Source organism: Branchiostoma lanceolatum, chromosome 15 (genome assembly GCF_035083965.1).
Source record: "Branchiostoma lanceolatum isolate klBraLanc5 chromosome 15, klBraLanc5.hap2, whole genome shotgun sequence".
NCBI classification, from domain to species: domain Eukaryota; kingdom Metazoa; phylum Chordata; class Leptocardii; order Amphioxiformes; family Branchiostomatidae; genus Branchiostoma; species Branchiostoma lanceolatum.
Genome location: NC_089736.1, coordinates 6,245,342 through 6,267,151, shown reverse-complemented (window position 1 = coordinate 6,267,151; position 21,810 = coordinate 6,245,342). Strand labels below are relative to the sequence as shown.

The 21,810-nt window shown below is 44.5% G+C and overlaps 3 protein-coding genes and 1 long non-coding RNA gene across 4 annotated transcripts; 1 reads left to right on the top strand and 3 right to left on the bottom strand.

Annotated features, from left to right (window-relative positions):
- Nucleotides 1-1,438: 1,438 nt before the first annotated feature.
- LOC136421074 (uncharacterized) lies at nucleotides 1,439-8,757 on the top strand. Its single transcript, XM_066408220.1, has 2 exons — nucleotides 1,439-4,334; nucleotides 5,809-8,757. Exons 1-2 carry the CDS (start codon nucleotides 1,596-1,598, stop codon nucleotides 8,629-8,631), a joined length of 5,562 nt encoding a protein of 1,853 aa, XP_066264317.1. The 5' UTR covers nucleotides 1,439-1,595; the 3' UTR covers nucleotides 8,632-8,757.
- A 45-nt stretch (nucleotides 8,758-8,802) lies between these two features.
- Nucleotides 8,803-10,123, bottom strand: LOC136421014 (uncharacterized). Its single transcript, XR_010753365.1, has 2 exons — nucleotides 9,858-10,123; nucleotides 8,803-9,608 (listed from the first exon to the last, which is right to left on the bottom strand). It is a non-coding gene; the product is annotated as an uncharacterized lncRNA (long non-coding RNA).
- Nucleotides 10,124-10,218: 95 nt separating this feature from the next.
- On the bottom strand, nucleotides 10,219-14,973 carry LOC136421073 (uncharacterized). The gene is made up of 7 exons (XM_066408219.1): nucleotides 14,062-14,973; nucleotides 13,515-13,694; nucleotides 13,203-13,355; nucleotides 12,915-13,006; nucleotides 12,488-12,599; nucleotides 11,234-12,131; nucleotides 10,219-10,694 (listed from the first exon to the last, which is right to left on the bottom strand). Exons 1-7 carry the CDS (start codon nucleotides 14,209-14,211, stop codon nucleotides 10,537-10,539), a joined length of 1,743 nt encoding a protein of 580 aa, XP_066264316.1. The 5' UTR covers nucleotides 14,212-14,973; the 3' UTR covers nucleotides 10,219-10,536.
- Nucleotides 14,974-15,694: 721 nt separating this feature from the next.
- LOC136421072 (uncharacterized) lies at nucleotides 15,695-21,259 on the bottom strand. Its single transcript, XM_066408217.1, has 9 exons — nucleotides 20,917-21,259; nucleotides 20,192-20,368; nucleotides 19,907-20,059; nucleotides 19,678-19,769; nucleotides 19,440-19,554; nucleotides 18,089-18,986; nucleotides 17,588-17,747; nucleotides 17,091-17,295; nucleotides 15,695-16,686 (listed from the first exon to the last, which is right to left on the bottom strand). Exons 1-9 carry the CDS (start codon nucleotides 21,064-21,066, stop codon nucleotides 16,465-16,467), a joined length of 2,172 nt encoding a protein of 723 aa, XP_066264314.1. The 5' UTR covers nucleotides 21,067-21,259; the 3' UTR covers nucleotides 15,695-16,464.
- Nucleotides 21,260-21,810: the final 551 nt, after the last annotated feature.

Sequence of the window (21,810 nt, the reverse complement as noted above, 5' to 3'; positions counted from 1 at the left end):
CGATTCCTTTTTTGTGTCCATATTGATAGACCTGTATAAACCACATTGGTTTAATAACCAGCTTCACGAGCAGACTGTGAAGTTTTGTTATAACTTATACTCACTGTGAATACCACTTTTAGCTTTCAATTACTTCAAAGACCTGACACACCCAAACCATTGGAATGCCTAGCGTTACAGGAAAGTTGACCATACTCAAATTCAAACAAAGAAGACAAACAACGGTAACACAACACAAAATCTCAACCCTAATCCTGCTAAGCACTGGGCTTTTTCTGACAAGCAATCATTCTAGAATTCTGGTTATAACCATGCCCGTCATGAGAAAGGTCACTGAATTCCATTCCACCCCGTAAAAATTCCCCTAGTTGACCTGGGTTGGCGGGCAACACTCCCAGGACCTAGCATTACTCGGAAGGCTCACGATTGCGCTGGCGCCAGACTAGACCCAACCGTTTACTTGAAGGAATATTTCGTATAACTCTACAGGGTTCCTATCACACAGTGTGGCTACATTTGCTGACATCGAAATAAAAGTTGCAGATGGAATAAACGCATGACTAGCGAGAAGGCTAGTACTCGGATATTGAGCGCATTAAGGGCTAACACCTGTCGCGACGTGGCCATTTTGGAGGGTGAAGATAGTCAAACATTAATTTACAAAGCCCAATATGCCAACAAAATAACTGGAAAAGTTAATATTAGCACCGTGTCACCTCTGTAAAGGACAAACAAATTAGTACAACTCACCTGTGTGCCAAATTACGCCGCAGAAATGACCGCCTGTTGTGTTCCTGTTCCGTGTTGAGAGTTTCAGTTCCGCAAACTTGCACGGTGCACTGTGAGCAAGTGCCTCCGCCTTTGAAGTACAGGAAATCCTTACGAAGAAACGGTCCGATAATTGAAACAGGCTAGGGAATTGTTCAATGTAATCTTCATCTAGATCTATACACATTCCGTGTTTAGGTTAAGTGTTTTTCTACTGATGCACGGCACCAAATCAACTGAAGTGAAATGTTATAATCACCGGAAGTAAATCCCACACGGAAGTAAACACATGTACGAACATATCCTTTATCAGCGGCAGCGTCGCAAGCAGGTGTGCTGTGGGTTCGATTGTGGTCTTCAAACTGGTGAGTTGGAATGTGTAGTCGCCATAACGACCATTTTCTCTGAACGGGCAATTTTATCCACGGAGAAAAGGGGAGAGCTAGGTTTTAGCCATTCAGCAACTGTGATAATGATAGAATGTGCTTAACATCCTAAATTGATATGTTTTGCATTAAATAAGTATAATATAGACTGGACATACTGTGTAGAACGATTTAGGGATAGCTACCATTAAAAAAAGGCTTTGCTCGTTCTTATCCAGCCTGTTAAAGCCTGTTATCCCTATTCAACGTACAAAGGCAACTTTCTAAACCGTATGTTTCCATAAAAGCGGAACTTCCGTGTCTGACGAAACAAAATAAACTATTGGTCATGGGTTACGGCTTTGTTAAGATTATTGTCAACTTACATGGTATCAGAATGTATTGATAAGTTATTATTTCAACCACCTCAGATTTTCGAATTCTATTCTCCACGCATCAATAATGATCGAAGTACGATCCCTCGGCATGATGTGCATTCCAGTCAGCCTTGCTGCATTCTACATTGTTGGAGGTACAGCGTCTTTCAACACAACAGTGTTTCTTCCCGAAAACGCCCGAGTAGGAACAATCGTTGCCCGTCACAACACTTCCCTACAGCTGGCATGGACATACAGACTACTTGATGATGGTAATGACTACGAGAGGTTTCAGATAGCAGAAAGTCAAGGTGCTGTTGAAGTTGCCAATCCTTTGGATTATCAAATACGGTCGACTTATCAACTGAAAATCCTACTAAGCAACGAACGCAACTTCACTGAAAGCACTGCACTTTGGAGCCTGACTGTTCATGTGTTGGACGTCTCTGGATACCCTCCATACTACAACAAGACATGTGAAACCCCTGAAAGATCCTCTGGTCTTCCTCGATTAGTAGAGTTTACTGATTACATAGTAGATATCTCAACAAGTATTGGATTTACATATAAAGACTCGGGCGATATTGTCAACATCAAGAAACGTAGAATATACTATAACGTGGAAAACGACAGATGTGAGGTGAACTTTACATTCGGAGTAAGCCATGCCAAAGATGTGGGATATATGCATAATTTGTGGAAGAGTTACTACAGAAATCTGACATGGTACTCGGAGGAAGGGCAAAACAAGGCGTCGGTTTTTTTAGCTGACAGGATTTCAGCGGCCGGGGCAGATAAAATGATCTTTATGGACTTCGAGGAACTCCTTGATTCCGGACGTTTGGATCCAGCGTGGATCACTGATCCGGACTACAGGTATTTCATTCTTGTCAGCCTTGGCGTACTTAAGACAGCTACGCCTGTCACCTTTAAAGTAGCATTAACAAACGTGATGGCTCCAAGTCCGTACGGAAACTCAAATGTCACAGTCCAAATTGTTGCCAAATTAGCTGGTTGTCCACATGGCAAATTCGGCGCACATTGTGACAAAAACTGCACATGTAAGAACGACGCCCGGTGTCATGGCTTCAACGGGGCCTGTCTGTGTGCTCCTGGTTGGAAGGGTGTGGCATGCGATATACCAACTCCGGCAGTCGCTATTGACGTCCGACCCGACGGAGACATGTATATAACAGGGAATGCTTCCCTACAATGCCGTCCTGTCCATGTCAATGTCTCGTCCATGACGTGGTGGTTTCGGTCATTTCGCAACAACAGTTCCAGAGTCTCTATCCAGACTTCCCCTAACTTTTCCATCAGTCGTATTCTACCAGAGACCAACGGTGTGTACACGTGTGAAGCCGGTACATCTGACGGACAAACACTCGAGAGAAACTACGTTTTAGAGGTGACGGAATGTCCTCCCGGTCTTCACGGGGAGCGTTGTGACAGGCCGTGCGACTGTCTACATGACGTTGGTTGTGACCGTTGGACGGGGTGTGTATGTGAGGCCGGTTGGATAGGCTCCACTTGCAACACATCCTGTCCTTCAGGACGATTCGGAACAAATTGCGAGCAGCCATGCCGATGTGAAAACGTCGCGGAGTGCAACCCTTTCAACGGTACCTGCATTTGTCCACCGGACCTGGCCGGAAAATACTGCGAAGGGAAGCAAACAAGTCCAGTTTATGGGGCACACAAAATTTCTCTGTATTTTACTATCCTTGTTTTCATCGTTCCTTTTATTGTTGTGATATTTGCGTGTATCAGAAGAAAAAGAAAACTTCTAAAGGAACAACTTCAAGAACCAGTTCATGAGGAACTACAGCCTCTTGGCGTCAATCAACAACTAAACTTGGCAGCGTCGTTAGTGCCATGGGAACGAGACCCTCGGTACCTGACCCTTGGTGAATTAGTAGGGATTGGTACATTCGGCCATGTTGTGGAAGGAACCTTGCAAATACCCGGAGAACTGCCCGTAAGAGTCGCTATCAAAACGGTTTACCCCGAAGTCAACCAGGCTAATGTCCGTGCGGACTTTTGTCGCGAGATGGACACACTAGTCCATCTTTTCGACGAATCATTGCACACACAGAATGATGAGAAAGTCATGCATCCAAATATCATTCAGTTGTACGGTGTGGTTACCCTGTCTGATCCGAAGAGGATAATACTAGAATTCGCCCCTCACGGAGACCTTCAGACGTATCTGAACAGACTCAGAGAAAACACCAACGCCTCGAAGTGGGCCACTCTATTCGGCTTAGCCATCGATGTGTCTAAGGCTCTACAGGAGTTAGAGCGTGTCAAAATCGTCCATCGTGACGTGGCCGCCCGGAACGTGGTCATCACAGACCAAATGGTCGCTAAGCTGTCAGACTTCGGTTTGGCCCGAGACGTCTACACCAACACTGTGTACGAGCGAACCAACCATCACGGGCGGGATGAGTTACTACCGCTGAAGTGGATGGCGCTGGAGTCTATCCGGTATGGGGTGTACACCTATCAGAGTGACGTGTGGTCGTTTGGTGTCATGTTGTGGGAGATTGCGAGTCTAGGAGAAGAGCCGCGCTACCCCGGCCCATTCCGACCAGACTGTTGTCAGATGGTGAACATATTGAGGCAAGGAAACCGACTGGAGAAACCTGAGCAATGCTCTATCGACCTGTACAGGCTGATGTGTCAGTGCTGGTGTGATGTTCCTGGCTACAGACCGAGTGCTGCTCAACTTGAAGAAAGACTTGCGGATCTGGTTGAGGAAATGGAAGATGGAGTCCAAGCAGATGATTGTGTTGATCACCGTGTGGTCGTCATGGAAACTACTGTATGACTATGATCGTGTAATAACTACACGAAACTTAACAATCACAACTATACATATTCTAAACAAAGAGGGCATGTTCGACGAATACTTAAGTATCTAAAATAAGATCAAGTTTTGTGGACCTCAAGACCAGTTAGAAGCAGCAGGGTCGACGTTCAACGGATGATGAGGATAATGGCTGTTTCTTCGCTTCCGAAGATCAGTGGGAAGTCAGTCCACGACCTCCTGGATATGACTGTGAGTGATTTTTGACAATAAAATCAACATTTACTTATTCGTTAACTTTGAACATTCGCTCATGAACGCATGTACTAGTACTATGCACGTCAAAGAGGTGAATAATGTGTTACTAGTTCTGTTGATATTCCTTTGGTTTGTTGCCATGTACTATTATATAATTTCATAACAATACATGGAAATCTGACAGTGGTTGAATGCTCAATTTTCCTGATTTTTGCTCCCTAAACAGAACAGTCAGGTAGAAAGACAGAAAAAAAGAAACCAGAAAATATCCTTTAATAAAGGTTCAACACAGATGGTATACATTCATGGCTAGCGAGAAGGCTACTCTTATATTCAGCGCCATTAGGAGCTAACACCTAAGTAGCCGTTTAGGAGGGCGAAAATAGTCCTTTACAAAGCCCACTCATATGAACATACAGAAACGAACAGGAAATGGTCAATATTAGCACCTTGTCACCTCTCTGAAGGACAAACACATTAGTGAAGCCCACCTGTTTGCCAAATTACGCGGCAGAAATACCCGTCCGCTGTGTTCCGTTTCCTTGTTGAAAGTTTCACTTCCGCAACGTATCCCTCCACACTTGTTTGGAGTGCCAGGATATCCTTACGAAGAAAAGGTGCGGTAACTGAGACTGACGGTAGGTGATTCCGATCTTCAGTTAGTTTTCTAAACATTCAGTATCAAATTTTCGTATATTTCTAACGCACCAAATCAACTGGATGGAATGTTAACGGAAGTGAACCTCTACGCAGAACGGTCGCCCGCATTTGAGTTGAGTTCGATTGTCATCTTCAAATTGGTGAGTTGGAATGTGTAGTCTTCAGAAAGACATCTTTGTGAAATAGGCAATCTATCCGCGGAGAAAAGAGGAGAGCTAGGTTTTAGCCATTTGGCATCTGGGATAATGGTAGAGTATGCTTATCATCCTTAATTAACATGTTATGTGTTATATACGTACAGTATAGACGCCATACTATCCGTGTAGAACGATTAAGGATAGACGCCATTAAAAAAAACAAATTTCTGCCTTTGCCCGGCTTTACATATCAAGACTGTTAAAGGCAAAATACTTAAGGTAAATACGTGACTTATATTACTGCAGTTTAGAGCGTAAGTATGCTTGCATAAAAGCGGAACTTCCGGGTTCGACAAAACAAAAGAAACTACTGGTCATGGGTTTATTACGGGGTTTGTCAAGATTATCGTCAACTTACATATGCGTGTTATCAGAATGTACTGATGGCTGTTTGTTTCAACCACCTCAGATTTCCTATTCTCCAAGCAACGGCAATGATCGGGCTCTGGTCCTTAGGCATGATGTGCCTTCCATTCAGTCTCGTTTTATTCTCCATGGATAGGGGTATGGCGCATTTCAATACAACCGTCCTTGTTCCCGAAAACGCCACAGTAGGAACAGTCGTTGCCCGTCACAACACTTCCCTACAGCTGGCAAGGACATACAGACTGCTTGATGATGGTAATGACTACGAGAGGTTTCAGATAGCAGAAAGTCTTGGTGCTGTTGAAGTTGCCAATCCATTGGATTATCAGATACAGTCAACTTATCAACTGAAAATCCTAATAGAAAACGAACGCAACGTCAACTTCACTAAACACACGACACTTTGGAACCTGACTGTTCATGTGTTGGACGTGTCTGGATACCCTTCATACTACAACAAGACATGTGAAACCCCTGAAAGATCCTCTGGTCTTTCTCGATTGGTAGAGTTTACTGATTACGTAGTAAATATCTCAACAAGCATTGGACTTACATATAAAGACTCGAGCGATATTGTCAACATCAAGAAACGTAGAATGTACTATGACGTGGAAAACGACAGATGTGAGGTGAACTTTACATACGGAATGACCCATGCTAAAGATGTCGGATTTATGCATCATTTTTGGATGAACTATTACAGAAATCTGACGCAGTACTCGGAGGAAGGGCAAAACAAGCTGTCGCTTATTGTAGTTGACAGGTTTTCGTTTCGCGGGGAAGACATACTGATCTTTATGGACTTCGAGGAACTCATCGTTTCTGGACGTTTGGATCCGACGTGGATCACTAATACAGACTACAGGTATTTCTTTCTTGTCAGCCTTGGCGTACTTAAGACAGCTACGCCTGTCACATTTAAAGTGGCATTAACAAACGTGATGGCTCCAAGTCCGTACGGAAACTCAAATGCTTCAGGTCAAATTGTTGCCAAACTAGCTGGTTGTCCACATGGCAAATACGGCGCACATTGTGACAGAAACTGCACATGTAAGAACGACGCCCGGTGTCATGGCTTCAACGGAGCCTGTCTGTGCGCTCCTGGTTGGAAGGGTGTGGCATGTGATATACCAACCCCGGCAGTCGCTATTGACGTTCGACCCAAAGGAAACATGTACATAACTGGGAATGTTTCCCTACAATGTCGCCCTGTCCATGTCAATGTCTCGTCCATGACGTGGTGGTTTCTGTCATCTCGCAACAACAGTTCCAAAGTTTTTATCCAAACTTCTCCTAACTTTTTCATCAGCCCTATTCTACCAGAGACCAACGGTGTGTACACGTGTGAAGCCGGCACATCTGACGGACAAACACTCGAGAGAAACTACGTTTTAGAGGTGACGGAATGTCCTCCCGGTCTTCACGGGGAGCGGTGTGACAGACCGTGCGACTGTCTACACAACGTTGGTTGTGACCGTTGGACGGGGTGTGTATGTGAGGCCGGTTGGACAGGCTCTACCTGTGACACGTCTTGCTCTTCAGGAAAATTCGGGGCCAACTGCGAACAACAATGCCGATGTGAAAACGGCGCGGAGTGCAACCCTTTCAACGGTACTTGCATCTGTCCACCGGACCTTACCGGAGAATACTGCGAAGGGAAGCAAAGAAGTCCAGTTCATGGGGCACACAAGACGTCATTATATTTTACTATGTTTGTTTTCATCCTTCCTGTTGTTACTGTTGTGATATTTTCTGGTATAGTTATCGGAAGAAAAAGAAAATTTGAAAGAAAACATCTTCAACAACGAGTTCATGAGGAACTACAGCCTCCTGGCGTCAATCAACAACTAAACTTGGCAGAGACTTTTGTACCATGGGAACGAGACCCTCGGTGCTTGACCCTTGGTGAGTTAGTTGGGATTGGCACATTTGGCCATGTTGTGGAAGGAACCTTACAATTGCCTGGAGAAATGCAGGTAAGAGTCGCTATCAAAACTGTGGATTCCAAACTCAGCCAGCAGGGTAATGTCCATGCGGACTTCTGTCGCGAGATGGACATACTGGTCCATCTTTTTGAAGAATCCTTAAACATACAGAATGATGATAAAGTCATGCACCCAAATATCATTCGGTTGTTTGGCGTGGTCACCCTGTCTGATCCGAAGAGGATAATACTAGAATTCGCCCCTCACGGAGACCTTCAGACGTATCTGACCAGATTCAGAGAAAACACCAACGCGGTGAACTGGGCTACTCTGCTCGGCTTCGCCGTCGATGTGTCTAAGGCTCTACAGGAGTTAGAGCGCGTCAAAATCGTCCATCGTGACGTGGCCGCCCGGAACGTTGTCATCACAGACCAAATGGTCGCTAAGCTGTCAGACTTCGGTTTGGCCCGAGACGTCTACACCAACACTGTGTACGAGCGCACCAACCACCACGGGCGGGATGAGTTACTACCGCTGAAGTGGATGGCGCTGGAGTCTATCCGGTATGGGGTGTACACCTGTCAGAGTGACGTGTGGTCATTTGGTGTCATGTTGTGGGAGATTGCGAGTCTAGGAGAGGAGCCTCGCTACCCCGGCCCTTTCCGACCAGACTGTTGTCAGATGGTGAACATGTTGAGGCAAGGAAACCGTATGGAGAAGCCTGAGCAATGCTCTATCGACCTGTACAGGCTGATGTGTCAGTGCTGGTGTGATGTTCCTGACGACAGACCGACTGCTGCTCAACTTGAAAAAAGACTCGCGAATCTGGTTGAGAACATGGAAGATGGAGTCCAAGCACATGGTGGTGCTGACCACCGTGTGTTCGTCTGGGAAACTACTGTATGACCATGATCGTGTAATAACTACACAAAACTTTACAATGATAACTATACATTTTCTGGGCAAAGAGGTATGTTCTACGAAGATCAGAGAATATCCAAAATTAGTCCAAGTTTCGTGGACCTCAAGACCCCTTAGAAATAGCAAGAACGGCGTCAAACGAATATGACTGGCATAGTTTACGATAAAATCAACGTTTATTGATTCGCTAACAGCTACATGTACTAGGCTAGCACATACAAAGCACGTCAAAGTAGTACTAGTTCTGTGCATATTTGTTTGTTACCATGTACTGTCATCATTTCATAAAAATACATGGAAATCTGACAGAGGTCGACTGTTCAATTTACCTGCCTATGGAAAAAACGTCGCTGATCTTTGCTGCCTATAAACACAACAGTTAGGTAGAAAGACAGGAAGAAATATCCTTTAACATTAACGTTTCTCGCACAGTTTTAGGCGTAACTGGGAGAAAAATACGTGAGGGGTTTTCTTAAGTCAACGTGTCACACATATCGGTTGCAATAGCTTTGATTTTTGTTCAGAATGAGATAACACAATTTTCACTTCATAACGCAGATATGACGGATAGTGGCATCTTTATTTGTCACATCCGTGAAAACGGAGGTATCGTTTTCAGTGTGTCTGTTTCTTTGTTTGTGTTGGTGTGTGTCCGCAGGTATTTGGATAGAGGTCGCCCACTTTATCTTATGCATCTATATATTAGACAGAATAAGCGAGAAATTCACAATAATGGATAAAAGAAGAGGTATGAGATCTTCTGTTTGTTGTTGGCCCTAAACTTTACTTGCCTACAAAGCGGTATCTTCTTTGGGGTGGTCTTGTTCTTCTGCAGCTTCCTTGTCCTGGCGTCTTGAACTCCAAAGCAAGGTCATTGCGAAGGTGACCAAGATAGACCCGATAACTGCCGCTACCAGGATGACAATGAAGACTGGAACACTCAGCTGGATTGCGGTTGGCTCCTGGAAAAAAAAAACAATGGTTGATAAGTCCTCTTCCTCTATTCAACTCGCAGATATTTGAAAAAAAAGACCGTTACGCACTTTGAAAACCAAAAACAATAGGAAAGTACAACGTATATAAGAGGATATCTTATGGGTACGAATATACATGTAATTCTTTAACTCGATTTACTGAATTTAGAATGGTACATTATACATATATTGAGAAAAAGGCTGGCCATAAGAAGCTGAATCGATGTTATGTCTCACACTAGTAGGCTGAGAATCGTGTCCCGTGTCTCCAGAGCTCGAGGTGGGCAAGCCTGGATGACGATTAGGGTGGTTCCCTGGATCTTCACGAATGACCATGGCCATTCCTTCATTCATGTGGGTAGTCTGGTGGCAGTGGAAAAGCCAATGGCCTGGGTTGTTACTTCTGCGAGAAAGTTAACAAGAGGTCGAAGATCTCATACCTCCGTGACACATTAATAGTTTTCGTGAATTTCATGCTTTATTTATAATTGTGAACTTCTCACTGATTCTGTCTAATGCATTTTCCCACCGAATCCCATGCATATAGCAGTAAATGGAAGATAACAAATAAGAACCTATTCTGGGAGCTTTGACCTAACTTTCTGTCTTAGTCCCCGACGTGTCTAGCACATATGAAACAGACTCCGGCACATTCAAACAACTTAGAATACACAAGCAAAGTACAGACCGAGCAGACCGAAAACAAATCCTCCTCACACGATATTCTCTATATCGGCCTTGGTACGTTGCTAGCTGTATCAAGATAAGTCTTGGAATCAGTTTCTAAGTATAGTACAAATCAACATAAAGTAGTACACAGTCTAAAGATATAACAAAGCCTCAATTTCCTTCCTCAATACAGTTGAACCACCTCAAGCAATGACGTAAGTGATTGACAGTAACAGGCTCCGCCCACTTACCTAACCTCAATGACGGTGTACCCGTTAGCCGGTACAACGACGGTATCCCTGACGGGGGGTCTGTTCAAGTTCATTGTCGGGCGGTTCCTCCATCTGGCATTGCTGCACTTGTCGTTCCCACAGTCAATATCAGGGTTTGGAGAGAGCCAATGACCTGTGAAGAGATACAGGTGTATGCCTATGGTCACAATAAGCGTCTATCAGTTTGAACTGTTCTAACAAGCTTTTCCGAGTACAGCATGTGTAGTTCTTGGGAAAATGACAGCGAAGAGACTGGTATTCGACCGGTTTCGACTTTATTGTCTTTTTCAAGAATGACAGAGATCGGACCACTCCTCCTTTTATACCTTTTCTGTGCCTCCCTAGTGCAGGGCGCTCTAAATTGAGCTTAAGATATTGACCAATCAGTGTTAAGGATCAAGCGTTAATGATCAAGCTTTTCATACAGATTATTACGTATATATTAATCAACATTACTTTGGGCGCTCTAGGAAGGTATTCAATATCACACAGACATGAAACGCGTACGAGGTACATACTACTACTAGTGCTCCCTGCCGCCAAATTCCTTACACACAACTATACCCAATATCAATCCTTAAAAGGTCATTGGTAAATTCATGAGCAAGATTGTTGAAGAACAAAATAGCTGACAGACCAAGTACAACGTACATATTGTATAGAGTTACTGACCGGTTGTTTTGTTATATAATGGGAATCCCATAGCCAGGACCCTAAAGTCGTATCCATGAAGGTGGATGGAATGATGAGACTCGTCCGCGTCGCCCGTATTGACCATCACAAACCGGACGTTCTTATTGGCTGGGATGTCCACAATGTACGTGCACTTACATCCGTTGGTCTCACATGATTGGTCGCATGTCACTACGTCATAGGGCTCACCGAAAACTAGCGGCTTGTTCGGCTCCACAAACTTTCGGGCATTGATCGACGAACCGACGATGTATCCAAATGTGAAAAAATACTCAACGATGTCTGAATCGTCTGGTGGTGAATATTCTGCTGTTGCGTTGACGTCGGACATGAAGATACATTCCGTATGGCTCCCAGCAGGGAATGCTGGGAAGGGACAGTTAAGGACTCGGCACGGGTTCTCCTCGGAACATGTCGGCTTTGTTGTCGTCGGGTCTTCGTCGGAAGAAGCATCTTGGTACGCTAGGATGGCCCTCACTTCCTGTGTACGATCTTTCGATTCGAAGTTAGGACCTCTCCCTGACCACAAAGTTTCTGCGCGAATCCAGTAAATGCCGTTCGGCTGATTGCCGAGTACCTCAAAGTCGTACGATTCGCCTGGATAGATGATGATAGACTGAACCTGGACCGGCTCGACGTCATGTCCGTCGTTTGCCACGACCGTCGTGCTGTGCGCGTCGATGGACACGCGGAAGGTGAACTCTGCGCCTGAATGTATCATGCGGAAACGTAGAGATCCTCCTGACGTGATGGTAAACTTGGTCAATGGCGCGTTGTTACCGTTGTACCGGCCGCGTCCGTTGATGAGCGCTGACGTAAAGTGGACAGCTGTCAGTTCCACGCCATCAAAGCTGAACCCACGGCTGAACCAAGTGCCCTACCAACAAAAATGCAAGCCTAAAAGTGCAGCACAGAAAGATAGACCTTCGAAACCAGTTACAGTAGCTTTTAGAATTACTGGGCACAGCAACTATGATGTATATACACGGTGGAAAATTGGCATGAACGGCGAACAAGACCTACTTCTATATAGCTATAGAAGTATCTATCTTCCAGCTGCCCAAGCTTTGTTCACCTGTCTGCCAATATCGTATTCTTCTCCACTCGTCCCGGTCAATTCAAACACCATCTTCTTCAAATTTGTCTAATCTACCTATATTTTGTGTAATTGCAATTTGCACCAACCCACCTACCAGACAGAATACTGGTACTTGTCGAAAACGAGGTACTCACAAATAAGCGTCCCGGGCCTCGGTGGCGCATGTACCAACTATCCACGTCCAAACTCAGGAATTCCTCGTGCCACCAGTCGTGTACAAACAGCGGTAAGGCTGGAGTACTGGGCCTGTAATATAGATGACAATATCAATAAGCCGATTCGCGATTTAAACTGCGCATGCGCGTAAAGCACTGTCTGTTTTTTTATTGGTCAAATTCAAGTTGAATTCACCTGAGGCGTAAACGAACACGTCTTGACATGTATCGACTCTTTACAACTTAAAGGCCTTCATCTTTGACCTTGCGCATGCGCAGGTCTATGTGTGAACCAGCCTATTCCAACATTCCAATATAATCATTGTTGCAACAGTATTTGGTGTCAGTTCATATTGTGCTCCCAATGCAGATAGAAGACTTCTGTTTGATAGCTTTTCCTGCCCACCTGTTTCTGTGGACAATAAAGGCCCCGAACATGCCGTCCTCCTTCTGCGATATGACATGACTGTGATACCAGTGAGTCCCGGCTGGCTCCGCCTGTAGAGGACATCCAAAGTAGCCTGTTACCCAGTCTATTATTGCTTGATATACCAAACGCACTAAGTGCATGTAGTAAGTATGTCTTCGGCAGAATGTTGGAAAATGCAAAGAAGTACTTAAATGTCCTCATTGATATATAATGCAAGATATGTAGCATAATAGCTATAGCTACTAGTATCAATACGAAACTAACCTTAAATCTATAGGAGAAGTTCTTCCCAGGTAAGATAGGATATTCTGTGACGTAAGGCACGCCGTCCATATGATTTACACCGCGCATGTACATCCCATGGACGTGGAGTGACGTCACTTCTTTGTAGAAGTGGTTGATGACCTTCAGCACGACCTGTAATGTCAAATAATTTCTTCTCGTCATAGTAGCAGAGTAAAAAAAAGAAAGGGGACTGTTAGCCACATTTAGCGACAACTCGAGATGAAACATTTTGAATTTGCTGGCAAATGTTCGTCTTGTATTCATTACACTTATGGCAAGTTCAACATTTACCTGCGCTCCTTCCATGACCTCCAGTGTGGGGCCGGGGAACTGGTCGTTCACGAGGATTACGTTTCGCTGCACTCCATCAGCTGTGATGGTCTCTTCCACAGGAACGATGGGTCCGTCCGTATCTTCGGCCCGCCCCACGTGAACTTTAACTTGCAGACTTCCATTCCTCAAGGTTTCTACCTGTAGAAACATTCCTATTCATCTAATCCGAAGCATCACACCTTTTCTTGAAGCTTCAAGCCTATCAGCTTCACAAATAACTGTTGAACGTTATATGTATCGCGGCAACAGTGAGACAAAACAGCATGATCAGAACAAAGCAGAAATAAGCCAGTTCACAGTTTGAACTGCGCATGGCCAAGATCAAATGTGAAGGCCCCTAACTTGTCAACAATTCTCGTCTTCACCTTGTCAGACGTGTTCATCGATGTCTAGGGGGCCTTCATCTTTGACCTACATGTATTACACACAGTGCATCACAATGCGCATGCGCAGTTCAGATAGTTAATCGCCTTATCCGAAGCCTGTTGTATGGGCTAGGACTCACCCCATTGACCTTGCCGTCACTTCCGGTGTGTATCATGGTCCTTGCCCTCCGAACAATCAGGGTGAACTCGCATACGGCATCAGTGCACATCTCCGCGGTTGCCATGGAAACGCAGATCCATGTCAGGATCAATGTACGAAGCAAATTCATCTCTGATGATCATGGCATAAGAAACTGAAAAGGATTAACAAGTTCGTCTACGCCGAGGTGTAGCAATCTAAGGATATTTCCTGACAAGCGAAGTTAAAGCATCAGGACTGCAACAGAATTCCAGGCTGTAAGATATCATCGCAAGACAGTTCCATTCTGAACGTTCGGGGAGGAACTTTCAGATATTTTTAGCGAATGGTAGTGGTTATAAAAAAAATTGACTCTATGTAGACATAGTAATAAGACCCTTGGGTAAGGGATGCCACCTGCTTCCCCGCTGAGGTGGGTAAATAGACAGCTGTGTAACGTTTGTAGCGCGGTGTGGCGCCAGCAGAATCTGTGACAGAGGAAGGAATGAAGGAACGTTTGTAACAAATTAGGTCACAGAACGTTGTGATGGTTGGGGAGGGGGTAAAACCATCTAAATACAGCAGTCTGTGGTCACAACAGGTTATGTCCACAGGACATTCAGTAAACCATGACTGCAAATAAGTTATTGGCACAAAACGCAACGCCCACTTAAACTACTTAAGTCAAGTGAAGAAACAAACATAATATGCTGTCAGTCTTAAGTTGCTCTGTCAGTTGTGATACTGACCAGAAGCGACCACAGGGGTTCGATTATGTTTGTGTTAGCTAGCTCCTACAGTTTGTGCGAAACCTTAGGATAATTCTTTCTGTCAACTTTAGTGTGCAATTTGGATTTCATAATTTCTTTCTTCACAAAAGTGTTCTTGTTTTTACGTCCGTCCCCGCTTAGCTTTCCAAGTTGGCCCGTCCCTTTTTAATTTATTGATACCAGATTTTTATGGCCTGAGTGCCAGATCCCCCCCCCCCCCGAATCTCTAAAATATCTACGATAAATATTTCATTTAGGTCTGGCATCCAGGCTAAGATGTTTATCAACAACAGAAACTATTTGCAGGGTGTTGGACAAAGTGCACTTACCGGGTACATATACAGCTAGTTGCTTGAAGGTCCAAACAAAATTTAAGAAGTTACCTACCTCCGTTGTCTTCCCGACCCAATAAGCTACAGCTAGTTAAAGAAAGAGGACTAACAGCCGTGTCAGATAGTCAAGCAACAAGGTCAAGCAGTAAGTCAGTAAACCTGAACCGATCGTTGACCAGAAATCTCGGACAAAGGCCCGACTTTTGATTGACATATACGTCTGACGGTCATTAGGGCATGCGCGGTATGTTCCTGCGAGAGCATGGAGTGTCCCACGAGAAACAGACATGGTTCTAGTAGACAAAGTTGTTTTCTTGGGAATTTTGGGCAAATGGGGCAGTCTTCTTAACAGAAAAATCTGACCAAACCTTTATCTAACGTTTGAGCCTGTTTGTACTGAACCGTAACAAGGTTGGACCCGTATACAATCAGACGATCATGTCTGTCAGCTGAGCGGACTGAACCATCGAAATGAGGGGGTGTTGTTATCCTTCAACTCTTCTGGCTGTAGCTTATAAAAAAAACAATACTGTTGCCAGTTTCAACACTTATTTTAACAACACGTAAAAAGCTGGAGTTTTAGCTTTTGATATTCATGGCTAATTTGTATTGGACCAATTATCTTGGCTAATTGCACTAAAGAGTCTCTTGGAAAAGATACTGAAACCAATGATTAACCCACCGGATTATAAGAAAGTATTGCTTTTCAGTAGAATCGTGACATCTATTTTGAATTATTATTTCGTAATCTAAACTTGACCTCGTGAAAGTCACTGTACGTTTTGTTACGTTAATAATGTATTCCCTTTGTGTTCTTAATTCCATAGTGTTGATTGGGTACACTGAATGCACAAGAGTCCTCCAAGAGCTTAAAGACATCGACAATATACAAATATTGATCTAAACCGTGATGTTTTGAGTTGGACTGTAGCTCAGTAACTCTGTTTCAACATTTTATCCAGTTGCTTGAGTAATTATTTTTGGCGTATCTTCCTACCTGGATGTCTAACTTTCATCAATGTAGCTCAGTAAGTTTAGCAAATCAAAATAAAACGTTACAACAATGCTATACTATTAAATGTAAATACTAATAGACTAGCTGTAATATAACTAGGAAACGTCATTTTACATGAACCAGGAGATATTACATTAAGATTTTTTTGAATGCCGCAGATATTTATGAACTATTGTGAAAATACGGTGGCATTTCGATTGTTGATATTAAAGATGGTGCCATCATAGTAACGTTTTGATAAATCCTTAGTTGTGCCCCCCTCCCCATCCACGCACGAAACAAGGCACTCAAACAGTGTCTTCAACAGCGTCTTCCAGCAATGATGAAGCACCATCTTTTCTTGGAACTGTGTCTTCCAAACGTTGCGGAGTGGCCTGTGTTTCTGGTATCTTGGTCTTGTTTGTGCATGCATTGTAGATGCCTACTGTCACCAGGGCGATGGTTGCAGACAGGGCAGCCGAGATGACGATGATGATGATCAGCTGAGTGTAGCTCAACTCCACTACAGTCTTAAACAAAAGATGCAAATGGTAGAGAAAATGACAAAAATGTGACAATCAGTAACGTTACATGATCTGGTGTAAAATGAAGATTCTTATTGGAAGTGGGGGTGTCAGAGCGTTTGTGAAAAAAAGGTAGTGTACGTACGAAAAGTCATGATGATTTGTCAACACTTTCTGTTATTCTCCCTCAAAGTCGGCAATTTCGGCCCTTGTAGTGTCAAAACAATCTGCTAGGAGGATAAAACCTACGCCACTTCTTCACTAGCTTCAGAGCTATCTATATTCAAAAAGCCGTGACCATAGCATGTCATAGATCCAGAACGCGACATATCAAAACCGGGCGTCCTGCTGCAGTAACTTTTAAAGCCGCTAAGGCGAAGACAATATGAGCACCAGCATTGACTACGTACCACAGACTGCCCCATTGCTGCATCTGTCATTTCATCACTTCCTTCACTTCGTGGTTTCTCGGTCCCGGTAAAGTCTCCACAGGTCGGGAAGCCGTACGGCAGGGCGGGCAGCTTGTCCGGGGCCTCCGCGATGATCATGGACATCCCCTCGTTCATGTGAGTCGTTTGATGACAGTGGAAGAGCCAAAAGCCTGGGTTGTTACTCCTGTGACGGTCGATAATATATAATCTGTAATCTGTGGATACTTTCATAAGATATGAATCTATATTCTTTTAATTAAGACAGCGCTTTAGAGCCTGATGATACTTCACGACGTAACATCGACTGAAAAGTGGCTGCAATATAATGTTGCCGACGTCTGTCACCTTTAAAAGTTTCAATATTCTGCAGTTGAGCTTTAAAACGTTACGAAAACTCATTTTACACTAATACCCAGAGGAGTCGCCAAAATTGTAGTCTTCTTCTAGACAGTAACAGATGAACAGTGACCACGAACCTGAACTCTATAACGGTGTACCCACGGGAGGGAATGACGACAGTGTCCCTGATGGGGGGCTTGTTGAAGTTCAAGTTCGGCCTTGTGCCGTTCCAGGAAGCCATGTTGCACTTGTTATCGTTCCCACAGTCAATGCCAGCGTTCTGAGAGATCCAACGCCCTACATATCACAGGGCATGCGCATCAAAGGGAATCAAAACAGCATTCTACCATCAAAGCCATACAAAACGTCCTTTGCTATCAATACAACGGATGATACAGGTTTCTGACAGAGTATGATATTCATTAGTTATGAAAGTTTTGCACAATGTATTTGACTTTGTTGGTAATTCCATATCATAATATCACTCTGTGTTGCACTGTTTCTTTGTTGTGGTTTCTCTTGTAGATAATTATTAAGTTCGAGATTGATGTTTCTGGTCGACATATTTATTTTTTACTTGGACCTAGCAGTTATCTTATTGCTTAGCCTACCAGCGAATCTGTAACATGAAAACTCACCTGTTGTTTCGTTGTAATCTGGAAATCCCATGGCCAGAACCCTGAAGTCGTAACCATGGAGATGAATGACGTGGTGCCCCCCGCTTCCTATGCCGAGGTTCATCAACACAAACCTGATGGTCTTCCCGAGTGGAATCTCCTCCATGTAGGTACACATACATCCGTCCGTCTCACAGGTGGCTTCGCAGGGGGTAATGTCATAGGGTGTTTTGAAAACTAACGGCCTTTTCGGGGTGGCAAACTTTCGGCCGTTTATCGAGGAGCCGATTTGATATCCGAAGTTGAAGAAGTACTCCTCAGTTTCTGACTCGTCCGGCATTGAATACTCTTCGACGCTGCTCAGGTCGGAGATGTAGACACATTCAGTATTGCTGCCTTGGGGGAACGCCGGGAAAGGGCAGTTCAGAACTCGGCACGGGCTGTTTTCAGTGCAGGTTTGCATGGTCGTCATCGGGTCTTCATCGGCAGGGGCGTTGTCATATGCCAGGATGGCTTTCACCTCTTGCAGTCGGTCCTCTGGCTCGACATCGGGCCCTTTTCCCGCCCACAGCGTCTGGGCACGGATCCAGTAGTTACCACTTGGCTGATCGCCGACCACTTCAAAGTCGTAGGACTCTCCCGGAAAGACGAGGATGGACTGAACCTGGACCGGCTCGACGTCATGTCCGTCATTTGCCACGACCGTCATGCTGTGCGCGTCGATGGACACGCGGAAGGTGTACTCTGCGCCTGCGTGGATGAGGCGGAACCGTAAGGTTTCTCCCGGTGGTACCTCAAATGTTGTTAGCGGCGCGGAGTTGTTGTTATAGCGGCCACGGCCGTTGATAAGTGCCGACTTGAAGCTTACAGACGATAATTCGTTGCCGTCAAAGCTGAAGCCACGATCTTGCCAGGCATCCTAAGATTGGATAAGAACGAACGACTCAATAAGCGTCTTCACGGATCCAACTGCACATGCATAGGTCAAAGGTGAAGGCCCCTGTGATATAAACAAAATGCGTCTGGACACTGGCATGCGAAGCGACCGTTGGAGGCCATATACAACCTGACATGTATCCCATCATGGTCGAGACAAGAACTGTGTGCAAGTCAGGGACCTTCATCTTAGTCCTGTGCATGCACAGTTGGCTCCGTGAATATCCGTACAATAATCATCAAAGCGGAACCTAGTGGGATGTGTGGTCATTGCACTTCCAAATCCAAAGGGCATGAAAACAGGATAATTACCGAAAACTTCCAATCTTTACGTCCCTTCTTACGAAAATCGTCTAGCCCCTCATTTGAAAAGTTACCTGCATCATTTTCATCTCAGTTAATGTCGTCTACCGTGTTTTGTCAACGTCAAACTTACAAAGTAGCGCCCAGGACCCTTGTTAGGCATGAACGCGCTGTCAACGTCAATAGTATTGAAGTCTTCGTGCCACCAGTCTTGCAGGAACATCGGTAGTGACGGAGTTGACGCCATGCTGTAGAACACAGAACGTCAACATGAAGATTCACAGTTTCAGGCTAAGGAGGAACTTCAGAGCCCCAGTCTATTTCTTACTACCGTCTTGGTTTATCATACAGAAGGCTGTAATGGTACCTACCTGTTCTTGTGCACGATGAACGCCCCATACAGACCCTCTTCTTTCTGTGAGCCAAGGTGACTGTGGTACCAGTTTGTCCCAGCCGGCTCCGCCTATTTTGATGAAGAATCAGAAAAAATTCACTTAGACACTTCTGCATCAAACGTATGATCAACTCATGATCAATGCGACGTTGGCAATTCCAATGATAGGTTTCTAATTCTAAGATAAACATAGCATCGAGACTGACCTTGAACCTGTATGTAAAACTATGCATGGGTAGGATGGGACACTGTGTGACGTAAGGCACCCCGTCCATATATGGCACACCGCGCATGTACATGCCGTGGAAGTGGAGTGACGTGGCTTCTCTCATCAGGTTGTTGACGACGGTCACGACCACCTAATCAGGAGTAAAATTCATACAGTTAGGATTGGATACATATCAAAAGTTGTAGTGATCGTGAAAAAAATAGCTCAATGCTCAAAAAATACATTCATCAGGCTAAGCATAAACACATTAGTTTTCATTTACCTGCGCTCCCTCCATGACCTCCAGTGTGGGACCGGGGAACTGGTCGTTCAAGAGGATTACGTTTCGCTGCACTCCATCAGCTGTGATGGTCTCTTCCACTGGAACTATAGGACCGTCTATGTCTCCAGAGAAAACGACGTACTTGTTCTGTAGGCTTCCATTTTTCAGAATTTCGACCTGGAGTGTTGGTGAATACAAGACTATTGGTTGCTACTAAAAGAAGATGAGGTCCAAAGAAACAAGCTGGTTAGACCAACGCCAAATAACGGTTACTCAAGCAGCTGGATATGATTTTGGAAACGGTCAGACGTTTCAAGTAGCATCCACTACTTTTCGTCAGTGACTGTGAACAAGATTTGTCGAACAGCAGGTTTTAACCAAGCTGGTTAGAGTTTGCTCAATGTGAGACATTCCTATTCGTCGAAATCTTCTTTAAACGCTTCAAGCCTACAAGCTACTATGATGACTGCTTTATCACTGCACCAGTGGGACAAACCCGCAAAATCAGCACAAAAGCAGAGAAAGGCCTGTTCACGGTTTGAACCGCGCATGCGCGAAGTCAAAGATAAAGGCCTCTAACTTCAAAACCTGTTTTATCTACACCGTGCCTCATGTCTCAAGGGCCTTCGAATTCGACATATTACTAAGAATGCATCACACTGCGCATGCGCAGTTCAAATTGTGAACTGTCTTACACTGACCCTGCTGTGTAGGCTAGAACTCACCCCGTGGACCATGCCGTCACTTCCGGTGTGTGTCATGGTCCTCGCCCTCCGAACCACCAGGGTGAACTCGCATACGTCATCAGTGCACATCTCCGCGGTTGCCATGGAAACGCAGATCCATGTAAGGATCAATGTACGAAGCAAATTCATCTCTGATCATGACATAAAGATGGAAGTGATTAACAAGTGCGTCTACACCAATTTCTTTAAAAAATATATAATTGTCGACTCCATCTCGGATATGTTGTAAATGGTGGCATTCGTCATTTCGGATGGTGACGTAAAGCCAGCGGCCCGTGTATGAAGGAGCTTCGGGCATAAGCTTGACGAATCAAACTCTGCACGTATATGATATGATCGCAAGTCAGTTCCATTCCATTGCTGAACGTTCTGGGAGGAACTAATTTTTTACCGAAAAGAAAACGATTGGGTAAAGGATGATAGTTGAATATAAATGTTGATCACCTTCCCTTTGATATAAGAGGTAACTTGATAGACAGCTGAGCTGTGTAACTTTCGAAGGTGGTGTTTCCTACTCTCCAAGCAGAGCATGGGTTTCGGCTGGTTTTTGACGTGTTTTTAAGCGTTTTTGTTGGGCTTTCTACTTTGTCATCTTTTTTTGTCTAGCCAACCCAAGGCTAGACAAAAAAAAGATGACAAAGTAGAAAGCCCGACAAAAACGCTTAAAAACACGTCAAAAAACAGCCGAAACCCATGCTCTGCTTGGAGAGTAGGTGTTTCCCACATTGGCGCCAGTTGAATCACCGTGGGAGAGGATATAAGGAATGTTTGTAGCTAATTAGGTCACAGAAACCCCATGTTTATATCGTAACGGTTGGGGGCTAAATCCATCTTTACAGTCTGTGGTCGCATCAGGTTATATCCACTGAACAT